The sequence below is a fragment of the Pseudophryne corroboree genome, chromosome 6 (genome assembly GCF_028390025.1).
Source record: "Pseudophryne corroboree isolate aPseCor3 chromosome 6, aPseCor3.hap2, whole genome shotgun sequence".
In the NCBI taxonomy this organism is placed as follows: Eukaryota; Metazoa; Chordata; class Amphibia; order Anura; family Myobatrachidae; genus Pseudophryne; species Pseudophryne corroboree.
In genome coordinates this window covers 352,769,532-352,783,304 of record NC_086449.1, presented here as the reverse complement: position 1 = coordinate 352,783,304, position 13,773 = coordinate 352,769,532, and the positions used below count along the sequence as shown (strand labels likewise).

At 45.0% G+C, this 13,773-nt stretch overlaps 1 protein-coding gene across 3 annotated transcripts in view; it reads right to left on the bottom strand.

Annotated features, from left to right (window-relative positions):
- SCAPER (S-phase cyclin A associated protein in the ER) overlaps positions 1-13,773 on the bottom strand; it is a 725,664-nt gene that overhangs the window by 474,910 nt on the left and 236,981 nt on the right. For all 3 annotated transcript variants that reach the window (XM_063926586.1, XM_063926587.1, XM_063926588.1), the window contains exon 17: positions 2,433-2,514. In XM_063926586.1, coding sequence (XP_063782656.1) covers positions 2,433-2,514 — 82 coding nt within the window. The remainder of the gene's footprint in view (positions 1-2,432; positions 2,515-13,773) is intronic.

Below are 13,773 nucleotides of genomic sequence, written 5' to 3'. Positions count from 1 at the left end.
CCATTCACATCAGTCCCTGCCCAAGTGGGGCTTACAATCTATTTCCCTACTACATGTACACACACACACACACACACACACACATTCACGCTAGGGTTAATTTTGTTGGGATTCAAGTAACCTACCAGTATATTTTTGGATTGTGGGAGGAAACCAGAAAACCCGGAGGAAACCCACACAAGTACGGGGAGAATATACAAACTCCACACAGTTAGGGCCATGGTGGAAATCGAACCCATGACCTCAGTGCTTTGAGGCAGTAATGCTATCCATTACACCATCCGTACTGCCCCTGTCCTTATGTGTCATATGGTGGATGTAACATGAGCAACACCAATATTCTTTGAGAGAAGTTGTCTCTCGTGCATACTACTGTCACTGGCTTCATTTTTATGATCTATTTCCATCACATGGCAGGTAGATGCACATGAGCACCTGTCCTTACCCAGCTGGCTGCTGTACCATGTGTGGTTTGTGTGTGTGGTGTGGCACTGCAGCCATCAGGCGCACCTTGCACATGGATAGCACTGTTCAATATTTGCAACCAACAACTCTCAATTTCCTTATTTTTTTCGCATATGAGCCCCTTTCCCCCAATGAAATTGTCGATGCAAATTAACTGTTTCTGATACTGATCAGGGGCTCCCCATTGCATTAGGTAATCCTCTAGATCACCACATTGCCACCTCAAAGCAGCAAAGAGCCCCAAAACAGTCTTGCAAGGAATTTCACAGCCTCATTTCACACTAACGTTGGGGAGGTATCCCAGGTCAGCAACCCCACACTGCACCCTACGATGCGGCATTCTGCCAGCACCATGGTTACTCACATGTGACAAAATACTCTATATACTCTAGTTCCAAATTTGTCTTGTGTGGATCTAGACATATATGACACCTTTGTACTCACAACAATCCAGATTTATAGTATTTATAGTTTGTGGATTTTCTGTTTGATACATGAGACTTTACAGGATATTCAGCAACAATTAATGTGTTATTATTCTTTTCAAGTATAGTAGGTAACTTTTCAGTATTTCAACAATGTAGTCAAAACTATAAAGCTACGTGTGCTGAAACGTGGGTTCGTGTTGCAGTGTAAGTTTTTATTTTCATGGTGAATTTTATGAACATTATAAAATCACAAGCACTACTACATTATAGCACTGTGGTACGCATGTACAGTATATGTGGCAGCTTCACGTACTTAGTCAAAGTAGTACATATTAAAGGTAAGTAAACATGGTAAGGTGATGTTATCCTGAAAGAATACCATATACCCTTAAAGAAATGGTCCATAGCAATGAGGTCCATACTGATACGCCAAACTCTTACAATCTGGCCTGGTCTTGCTAGAGAAATGGTGCTTCCAGAGCCCTGTTACTGACAAGGGTTATGGGCACTACACACTTTCCGATGTGTATGCGTGATATGAACCATCTCGTTCAGTAATGAATGATAAATCGTTCATATCACTAAGTGTGTATGCACCAACGATGAACGATGTGCATCCCCGCGGTCGTTCATCGTTGCTTTTCCCTCGATTAGCATAGCAACCAAAGTTGGATGATGGTCGCTAATGGTTGAAAAGGAACATCACCCAAATCGGAAACATTGGCAAGTGCGTAGGGCCCATAAGAATACATTCTAAAGCTAAGAAATATTAGAACATGTCATAAATATTTGTATTGCCCATAAAGGAACAAAGTTAAAGTAACGCAGCTAGCAAATGGAGTTTACTAGGGGAGCACGGAGTACACTCTTCCTTCCACACTGTCACTGCAGAAACGTGTCTGGGTAGCAATAAGGCAGCCTCCAGAGGACTCCGTAGTATCCCAGTTCCTCTAATCATAAACAGAACGCTTTTCTCATGGTATAAAGGAGGTTTGTAACTCTGAAAAGTGAGTAGTAGTTTAGAGGTTATGCTGTAATCTGTAGTCTAACAAAGCTAATTGACTCTAAAGCCAGGATGCGGTGTAGCAGTAACACAGGAGTCTGCTGGAGAGCGCTCTGCTCACAGACACATACAGATAACATCTAGAGTCAGAGACTGGCCTGAGGCACAGCCATTATTAGGGGCGGGGCTCCGACTGAAAGCTTCAAGTCTCTGTGGTGGTTTACTCCAATCTGCTAACTGACATGTTATGTCCTTGCTTGACAAACTAGGTGGGCTCAATGCTGCTTATCTGTCCCAAATATCTTGCTTTCTAGACTATGAAATTAGGTAAGGGAATGCTTTGAATGGTTCCTCCTTCCGCATAATATAAACAAAAAAGACTTCAGGCCTGAATTTCTGGCTAAATAGAAAACATAGGTATCTTAATTTAATTCCATTGAAGCCAGATCAATGCCATGGGTATGCACTGAATATAATTACTTCTCTAGCAGGCATCTCTGCCCACTCACTGTGAGCCTTGCTAATTTAATACCAACCTTAAGCTGGATCTTCTTTTGCAGCTCCTCCATTGCCTCTTGTTGTGCTGCTGTCAGTGCGGCCAATCTTTCTTCTCTGTCCCTTTAAGTGAAGAGGTGACACTGATCAGTGAGTAACGCATGTAAAAATAGAATTGGATAAAGGTGACATATTGGAAGATGTTACAGAACATTATGCAGTTCATGAATTTAATGCTTAAATTATGATATTTTAAAACCAGGTCATGTCATCAATGAAAGCCGATTGGTATAACAGATTGTGTATGAAGCTGAACTATGGATCATAACAGAACTCTACTGAAATACAGACAATGGGTTATAAGAGAATAGTAGAGATAAAGAGGTGATATATAAGGGTAAATGTACAGTAACAGCCTGCGTGATGCAGGCATCGGCGATATTCCGGCAAATCTGCCCGATGTTTTAAAGGGACAAAACATCAGGTAGAGTAGCCTGGAATTCGCCAATGCCTGCTTTTACCCCAAAGAGGGGTCAATCTATATCATAGGCCCACCTATTTAAAAAAAAAACCTAACAGGCAAGGAATAATTCCAGCAAAACAACGGATCAGCTTAATTACAAATACTATTATCAGAAGCGAAACAAAACAAAAAAAACCTTTTGTTTTTTTGGGGGGCGGGGGGTGGGGGGTGGGGGAAGGGTGTTGAGGTGTTAAATAGATTGAAAAAAAATATGTAAGCAGTGTTGTTTAGTGAGCCGACCACACATCCACCTAGTGGTAGCTGATCCACTGATGCAGAGAAGGGCATTATAAACAATGGTAGCATCAACCATAATTATAAGCAAATTAATCAATTTATGTATATAACTGCAACAGATACGATAGACATTGAATGCTTGGTGCATTGCACTGGACGCTAAATCTACCTTGAACCACTTTTATTTTTGAAGGCTAGAAGAAAAACTAGCTACTGTACTGGGAACATTCCAATATTACCACAAATGTTACCTAGCAAGTAAATCAATGCTGTCATCAACAGAAACAGTTAAAAAAATATTTCCCCAATTCATGAATTATCTACACTCTGCCTGTGAAAAGATTTATAGGTTTGAAAATCAGTGATGTAATTTCATATTTATAGCTACTAGACATCACATTTTCCATAAGAAGATTTGAGCTTCATGCTGTCCAAAGCTCTCTCTAATGGCTTCTAAAGTCCTATTAGGATCCAGATAATAGACCAAACGCTGCTCAGTACTTCACTACACTGTCCCTTTCATAAGGAAGTTTAATTGTCAGCAGATGTATAGGAGCAGGCTGACTTTTAAGCGTATGAACCAACTATGTCTTTAGTCAAAGTGGTAGCAGATTCTGTTAATTGAGCCAAGTGTTGATAGTTTTTAGGCTCTGGTTTAAACTACTGATTTTAAACCAATTTATTTACAGTGAGGTACAGAGATAGTAATATGATTATCAATAGCTTTGAAATAGTTAAGTGCCACCTAAAAATAATTTACATTACATCAGATAATAAAACTTCTACAGTCCAAAAGAGATTATTCAAAGCAAAATAAATAAACATACAAAATAACAGTGGGATGTGACTGAAACTCTGTGCAATTGTTGTTTGACAGCACAGGCAAATGCAGGAAGGAGGGGGATTTCTGGTTGCACGGAAATCCCGATTACCCACAGACTCTAATGGTACCCATACACTTATGAGATTATCGGTGCTATCCTTTGATTTCGACCTCATCTATGAGAGAAATTGAAGGATTGTATGCACATTTTAGGTACCTTGAGACGCGATGCGCGGGCACGCAGCTCGAATATCGTGTCTCAAGATATTATGTGCTGCACTTTATATCTCTCGCATCGCAGTGCGATCGCATGTGGTTTTAAAACCACATGAGATATATTGCACTGCGATGTGCGATGGGCACCTGCCGGGAGCGGCCAGAGGCCGCTCCCACTCGGCGGTGACGTGCCCATCACGTGATTATCATGCGATCTATCGCATGATCGTATGGTAATCACTTTGGCAGTTCAGGTGCGATTTCATCGCACCTGAACTGCCGGTGCGATGCCCCGCGATGTCGCGTCGCGGGGCATCGCACAAGTGTATGGGCAGCATAAGGCGCATGCGCGTGTGTGTATCTGATTTCTAAGTCATGGCACAAGAAACAGAATCTGGTAATTAGCTTACCGTGATCATTGGGCCTGTATGTGTCTGAAGTACTGTATTGCATAAACTGCACTGGGACAGACTATAGCTTGTTATATGCTAATTATACATCCTTCATTGGCAGATGACAATTGCTCTACATCAAATATCTAGAAACCACCCTCCAGAAATCCTGCGTTTACCCCTGGAGAGCAGTCGATATAACCACTGACAACACTGCTTTGTAACCGCAGTGCCTGGAAGTGAAAGCTCACTGTATGGGTTTTCTACTACATCCCTCGACCTTAATGATATATTTTGTTTGCCATCAGCTGCACAGTCTATTTTTGCAGCGGCCCACATTTATGGATTCTTAACCATTACACAGTCAAAAATTAAGGTTACAAATAGCAGAGTTGCAATTGTTGTGACTAAGAGAACTCATTGCAAGTGTCATGTGATTGAGACCACACAGTGAAGGGGTCATGTGACTGAGACTATTCATTGACTCAGAGTCTAATTCAGATGTGGACACAAGTGGTGTCAATGCTGTGTCTTTGGTAGCAGTGGATCTAAGAAGTTATGTAAAGGCAGAAGGTGCTTTGTCCTTGCTATCGAGCCTTTGGCATGTGCAATCAGGGCATCCCTGGTGATCTCTGGCCTGACCATTCTGGGTAAAGAGGAAAAAATAAGAATTTACTCACCGGTAATTCTATTTCTCGTAGTCCGTAGTGGATGCTGGGAACTCCGTAAGGACCATGGGGAATAGACGGGCTCTGCAGGAGACTGGGCACTCTTAAAAGAAAGATTAGGTACTTTATCTGGTGTGCACTGGCTCCTCCCTCTATGCCCCTCCTCCAGACCTCAGTTAGGGAAACTGTGCCCGGAAGAGCTGACATTACCAGGAAAGGATTTGGAATTCAGGGTAAGACTCATACCAGCCACACCAATCACACTGTACAACTCGTGATAACCATACCCAGTTAACAGTATGAACAACAACTGAGCCTCAGTAACAGATGGCTCATAACAATAACCCTTTAGTTAAGCAATAACTATATACATGTATTGCAGAGAGTCCGCACTTGGGACGGGCGACCAGATCCACTACGGACTACGAGAAATAGAATTACCGGTGAGTAAATTCTTATTTTCTCTGACGTCCTAGTGGATGCTGGGACTCCGTAAGGACCATGGGGATTATACCAAAGCTCACAAACGGGCGGGAGAGTGCGGATGACTCTGCAGCACCGAATGAGCAAAGGCAAGGTCCTCCTCAGCCAGGGTATCAAACTTGTAGAACTTAGCAAATGTGTTTGAACCCGACCAAGTAGCAGCTCGGCAAAGCTGTAAAGCCGAGACCCCTCGGGCAGCCGCCCAAGAAGAGCCCACCTTCCTTGTGGAATGGGCTTTTACTTATTTAGGATGCGGCAGTCCAGCCGCAGAATGAGCCTGCTGAATCGTGCTACAGATCCAGCGCGCAATAGTTTGCTTTGAAGCAGGAGCACCCAGCTTGTTGGGCGCATGCAGGATAAACAGCGAGTCAGTTTTCCTGACTCCAGCCGTCCTGGCTATATATATTTTCAAAGCCCTGACTACATCTAGTAACTTGGAGTCCTCCAAGTCCCTAGTAGCCGCAGGCACCACAATAGGTTGGTTCAAATGAAACGCTGATACCACCTTAGGGAGAAATTGGGGACGAGTCCTCAATTCTGCCCTGTCCATATGGAAGATCAGATAAGGGCTTTTACACGACAAAGCCGCCAATTCTGACACACGCCTAGCCGAAGCTAAGGCCAATAGCATGACCACTTTCCACGTGAGATATTTTAGCTCCACGGTCTGAAGTGGCTCAAACCAGTGTGATTTCATGAAATCCAACACAACGTTAAGATCCCAAGGTGCCACTGGAGGCACAAAAGGGGGCTGAATATGCAGCACTCCCTTAACAAACGTCTGAACTTCAGGCAGTGAAGCCAGTTCTTTTTGAAAGAAAATAGATAGGGCTGAAATCTGGACGTTTATGGATCCTAATTTTAGGCCCATAGTCACTCCTGACTGTAGGAAGTGCAGGAATCGACCCAGCTGGAATTCTTCCGTAGGGGCCTTCCTGGCCTCACACCAAGCAACATATTTTCGCCATATGCGGTGATAATGTTGTGCTGTCACGTCTTTCCTAGCCTTTATCAGCGTAGGAATCACTTCATCTGGAATGCCCTTTTCCGTTAGGATCCGGCGTTCAACCGCCATGCCGTCAAACGCAGCCGCGGTAAGTCTTGGAACAGACAAGGCCCCTGTTGTAAACAGGTCCTGTCTGAGAGGCAGAGGCCATGGGTCCTCTGAGATTATTTCTTGAAGTTCTGGGTACCAAGTTCTTCTTGGCCAATCCGGAACGATGAGTATAGTTCTTACTCCTCACTTTCTTACAATCCTGAGTACCTTGGGTATGAGAGGAAGAGGAGGGAACACATAAACCGACTGGTACACCCACGGTGTCACTAGTGCGTCCACAGCTATCGCCTGAGGGTCCCTTGACCTGGCGCAATATTTTTTTAGCTTTTTGTTGAGACGGGACGCCATCATGTCTACCTGTGGCCGTTCCCAACGATTTACAATCAGCGTGAAGACTTCTGGATGAAGTCCCCACTCTCCCGGGTGGAGGTCGTGCCTGCTGAGGAAGTCTGCTTCCCAGTTGTCCACTCCCGGAATGAACACTGCTGACAGTGCTAGCACGTGATTCTCCGCCCATCGGAGAATCCTTGTGGCTTCTGCCATCGCCATCCTGCTTCTTGTGCCGCCCTGTCGGTTTACATGGGCGACCGCCGTGATGTTGTCTGACTGAATCAGCACCGGTTGGTTTTGAAGCAGGGGTTCTGCTTGACTCAGGGCGTTGTAAATGGCCCTTAGTTCCAGAATATTTATGTGAAGGGAAGTCTCCTGACTTGACCACAGTCCTTGGAAGTTCCTTCCCTGAGTGATTGCCCCCCAATCTCGGAGGCTTGCATCCGTGGTCACCAGGACCCAGTCCTGTATGCCGAATCTGCGGCCCTCGAGAAGATGAGCCTTCTGCAGCCACCACAGCAGAGACACCCTGGCCCTCGGGGACAGGGTGATCAGCCGAAGCATCTGAAGATGCGATCCGGGCCACTTGTCTAACAGATCCCACTGAAAGATCCTTGCATGGAACCTGCCGAAGGGAATTGCTTCGTAAGAAGCTACCATCTTTCCCAGGACTCGCGTGCAGTGATGCACCAACACCTGTTTTGGTTTCAGGAGGTCCCTGACCAGAGATGACAATTCCTGGGCCTTCTCCACCGGGAGAAACACCTTCTTCTGTTCTGTGTCCAGAATCATGCCCAAGAACAGCAGACGCGTCGCAGGAATCAGCTGCGACTTTGGGATATTCAGAATCCAGCCGTGCTGTTGCAGCACTTCCCGAGAAAGTGCTACGTTGACTAACAACTGCTCCTTGGACCTCGCCTTTATAAGGAGATCGTCCAAGTACGGGATAATTATAACTCCCTTCTTCCGAAGGAGTATCATCATTTCGGCCATTACCTTGGTAAATACCCTCGGTGCCGTGGACAGACCAAACGGCAACGTCTGGAATTGGTAATGACAGTCCTGTACCACAAACCTGAGGTACTCCTGGTGAGGTGGGTAAATGGGGACATGCAGATAAGCGTCCTTGATGTCCAGCGACACCATAAAATCCCCCTCTTCCAGGCTTGTAATAACCGCCCTGAGCGATTCCATTTTGAACTTGAACTTCCTTACATAAGTGTTCAAGGATTTAAAATTAGAATGGGTCTCACCGAACCGCCTGGTTTCGGTACCACAAACATTGTGGAATAGTAACCCCGTCCCTGTTGAAGGAGGGGAACCTTGATTATCACCTGCTGAAGGTACAGCTTGTGAATAGCCGCCAGCACTACCTCCCTTTCCCTGGGAGCCGCTGGCAAGGCTGATTTGAGGTAACGGCGAGGGGGAGTCGCCTCGAACTCCAGCATGTATCCCTGAGATACCACTTGTAGAACCCAGAGATCCACCTGTGAGCGAACCCACTGGTCGCTGAAGTTCCGGAGACGCGCCCCCACCGCACCTGGCTCCACCTGTGGAGCCCCAGTGTCATGCGGTGGACTTAGTGGAAGCAGGGGAGGATTTTTGTTCCTGAGAACTGGCTGTCTGGTGCAGCTTTTTCCCTCTACCCCTGCCTCTGGGCAGAAAGGATGCGCCTCTGACCCGCTTGCCTTTCTGAGGCCGAAAGGACTGTACTTGATAATACGGTGCTTTCTTAGGCTGTGAGGTAAAGCCTGAGGTAAAAAAGTCGACTTCCCAGCTGTTGCTGTGGATACGAGGTCCGAGAGACCGTCCCCAAACAATTCCTCACCCTTATAAGGCAAAACCTCCATGTGCCTTTTAGAATCAGCATCACCTGTCCACTGCCGAGTCCATAATACTCTCCTGGCAGAAATGGACATTGCATTAATTCTAGATGCCAGCCGGCAAATGTCCCTCTGTGCATCCCTCATATACAAGACAATGTCCTTTATATGCTCTATGGTTAGCAAAATAGCATCCCTGTCGAGGGTATCAATGTTGTCTGACAGGGTATCAGACCATGCTACTGCAGCACTACACATCCATGCTGAAGCAATAGCAGGTCTCAGTATAGTACCTGAGTGTGTATATACAGACTTCAGGATAGCCTCCTGCTTTCTATCTGCAGGCTCCTTTAGGGCGGCCGTATCCTGAGACGGCAGTGCCACCCTTTTAGATAATCGTGTGAGCGCCTTGTCCACCCTAGGGGATGTCTCCCAGCGTAACCTATCCGTTGGCGGGAAAGGGTACGCCATCAGTAACCTCTTAGAAATCACTAGTTTCTTATCAGGGGAACACCACGCTTCTTCACACAATTCATTTAATTCATCAGATGGGGGAAAAGTCACTGGCTGCTTTTTCTCCCCAAACATAATACCCTTTTTAGTGGTAACCGGGTTAATGTCAGAAATGTGCAACACATTTTTCATTGCCGTAATCATGCATCGGATGGCCCTTGTGGACTGTACATTTGTCTCATCCTCGTCTACACTGGAGTCAGACTCCGTGTCGACATCTGTGTCTGCCATCTGAGCTAGCGGGCGTTTTTGAGCCCCTGATGGCCTCTGAGACGCCTGGGCAGGCGCGGGCTGAGATGCCGGCTGTCCCAAGGCTGTTACGTCATCAAACCTTTTATGTAAAGAGTTGACACTGTCAGTTAATACCTTCCACATATCCATCCACTCCGGTGTCGGCCCCGTAGGGGGCGACATCACACTTATCGGCTCCTGCTCCGCCTCCACGTAGCCCTCCACATCAAACATGTCGACACAGCCGTACCGACACACCGCACACACACAGGGAATGCTCTGACTGAGGACAGGACCCCACAAAGTCCTTTGGGGAGACAGAGAGAGAGTATGCCAGCACACACCACAGCGCTATATAACACAGGGATTATCACTATACTGAGTGATTTTTCCCAATAGCTGCTTATTAAGACCAATTTGCGCCTAAATTTATGTGCCCCCCCTCTCTTTTTTACCCTTGTTGTACTGGATACTGCAGGGGAGAGCCTGGGGAGCGTCCTTCCAGCGGAGCTGTGAAGAGAAAATGGCGCTGGCTGTGCTGAGGAAGATAGCCCCGCCCCTTCAGCAGCGGGCTTCTCCCGCTTTTTATAATGTTATACACTGTATTATGTGCTATTTGTGCCAAAAGGTAAACTAATTGCTGCCCAGGGCGCCCCAACCCCCAGCGCCCTGCACCCAACAGTGACCGGAGTGTGTGGTGTGCTATGGGAGCAATGGCGCACAGCTGCAGTGCTGTGCGTTACCTTAATGAAGACAGGAGTCTTCTGCCGCCGATTTCATCTTTATCTTCTGTCTTCTGGCTCTGCAAAGGGGGACGGCGGCGCGGCTCCGGGAACGGACGATCGAGGTCGGGCCCTGTGTTCGATCCCTCTGGAGCTAATGGTGTCCAGTAGCCTTAGAAGCACAAGCTAGCTGCAAGCAGGTAGGTTTGCTTCTCTCCCCTCAGTCCCTCATAGCAGTGAGTCTGTTGCCAGCAGATCTCACTGAAAATAAAAAACCTACCAATTACAGGTTGAGTATCCCATATCCATATATTCCGAAATACGGAATATTCCGAAATACGGACTTTTTTTGAGTGAGAGTGAGATAGTGAAACCTTTGTTTTTTGATGGCTCAATGTACACAAACTTTGTTTAATACACAAAGTTATTAAAAATATTGTATTAAATGACATTCAGGCTGTGTATATAAGGTGTATATGAAACATAAATGAATTGTGTGAATGTAGACATACTTTGTTTAATGCACAAAGTTATAAAAAATATTGGCTAAAATGACCTTCAGGCTGTGTGTATAAGGTGTATATGTAACATAAATGCATTCTGTGCTTAGATTTAGGTCCCATCACCATGATATCTCATTATGGTATGCAATTATTCCAAAATACGGAAAAATCCTATATCCAAAATACCTCTGGTCCCAAGCATTTTGCATAAGGGATACTCAACCTGTACTTTCTTTTCTAGTGAGCTCAGGAGAGCCCACTAAGTGCATCCAGCTCTGGCCGGGCACAGATTCTAACTGGAGGAGGGGCATAGAGGGAGGAGCCAGTGCACACCAGATATAGTACCTAATCTTTCTTTTAAGAGTGCCCAGTCTCCTGCGGAGCCCGTCTATTCCCCATGGTCCTTACGGAGTTCCCAGCATCCACTAGGACGTCAGAGAAACAGTCTATATGCTGATGACACGATCTTGTTCATGACACGTATGAGTACCTCTTTGCCTGCCCTTGTCAATTTGGTAGAGGAATATGGAACATATTCTGGGAGTTGTATGAATTGGGACAAGTCTGTAGTTTTCCCTCTTCTATCCACCATCCCCAACCTCCCTCTCAGATGGTGTACACAACTTAAATATTAAGGAATTAATATCTTTCATTCCATAGCTGACTTTATACCCTGAAATCTTGTTCCCCAAATTGAATATCTTAAGACTAAGGGCCTAATTCAGACCTGATCGCTGTGCTGCTAATTTTGTTGTCCTGCGATCAGATAGTCGCCGCCCAAGGGGGAGTGCAAGTGTGCATGTGTAGGCCGTGCGAAAATGTCCCTCAGTCAACGGAAAGCTGCAAATCCATTCACAACTCACTCACCGTCGAATGGTTTTTCCAGTGTGTGCAGTCTGTCCATAGCCCAGGACTTACTCCTACAATGCGAAAAGAACGGTCTGATCGGGGCCGTAGCTGACATTCCAGAAAACGGGCAGTTACCTCCCACAAACGGCCTCTTGCTGTCAATCAGCTTGCGAATGGCTGTGTGATTGAAATTTTTGCACCAGCTTGACACTGTTTGGCGATGCGCATGCGCACTGCAGTGCATACGCAGTCAATTGATAATCGCTCGCTGTGCAAAAACACGCAGCAGCGCTCAGGTCTGAATCTGGACCTAAATCTCAGGTATTGCAGAAACTTCCTCTTTCAGTTAATGGTTGTGGCGAGCTCTTGATATGCCTTTGCTGATCCATCTAATGGCTATCCGCTCGGGCCCTAGATTTCTGTTTCACCTGTGTCCCTCCGGCAGCTCATGCCTTATTACCTATACTCATGTTAATACTGCTTCATGCTGTGACATTTATTCTTATTCGATTTCACTATATATTTTGGTACTGTTCATATGCCATTTCATGATATTAAAGTATGCATATGCTCTTCTACTTGCTATTTAATTCTATTATTTTCTGTTAATTAATTGAAAATTAATAAAAAAATATTTGATTAAAAAAAAAATGCAGCAGGTGCTGTCTTTTGAAAGGATGGGCTCGCCCACCGCCCACTGCTGGCTTCTCAGATCTGCTGCATGTGTCCACAGATGCAGCAAAGGATCACCATCAGTAACACTGCATCAGCCATCGGGCAACTGAGCAACCCCCCACCTAATCAAATCTGTCCCTGAGACCAATCAGTACAGAGGTCATGTGACTGAGATTGGTAAAATTAATGTTCCACGTTACTGAGAAAATCAGTAACAAAATACTCAGTATCGTACTTCCGATCCAGGAGATGTGGAGGGGAAAAGGAAAAGAGGTGAGTGTGACTTGGGGTTGGTTTACTTGTAAAGCTGGATGGAAAAAATATGTTTTTCTAATCAATTAAAAAAATGTATGCATACCAGAGTTGTAATAAAAATATATTAGCACCTAGGCAAATAAGGAAAATGGACAGCATATTGCCCTCCAGTTTACCCCCCTTTAGCTTTGTGCTCTGGGCTGTTGACCCTCTCACACAGCTCTAATTAAAGCAATGAAGTGTACAGTACATATTATATTTACTGTGTTTGTTTTAAGCTTTTAAATTGTACGTAACGTTATAATGTTAATTAAAAAAAGAACTTAACCACAATAATATATAGCTGGTCATATCATACAATAATGCTTTGTCAATTTTTAAATCAAGAGTTATATGCAGGTTCTCCTCAATGATTACTACACCCCAACCTACAGAGGCGCATATCCCTGTAACTACAGAATGAATTGCCATGAAGAGAAGCACCATAGCAACAACTGTAATCAAACATGCAGACAATGTAAGAGCATGTGGTCAGCTGCTCCTTGTAATGAACTTGACTAAAAACATTGCCACAAATGAAACAATGTAAATGTCTCAGAATAGGGTTGTGGTTCTGGCTTATTTTTTGCAGCACCAGGGAAACCTACCAGGCCATTATTTTGCAACTTCCAAGGTACGGTGTCATCACATGGTGACAAAAGGCTGTTACACATTGGGGATATTATAGGGAGATTTACAAAACTAGAAGCAATGAGTATCATTTCTTCAACTCAGTAGGAATGATATAAACCACATAAAGTTATAATTTCATGAAGAACTAAGCAATACAATAGGAGTCACTGTCCTTGATGGGCCTGTCCCGAATCTTGGAATGTAAGCTCTCTCAAGTAGGATACCTTTCACGCCCGTGTGTTTTGTTTATTTTTCTATATAACATCTGTCCACAGTACATGTTAAGAGTTTGGCAGTACAATGTAAAATGATAGAGCTTTATAAAGGGTGTGGTATAATAGATCGACAATGTTATGATCGACATATGAAAGGTCAACAGTGGGTAAGATCGACAGGTGCAAAAGGTCGGC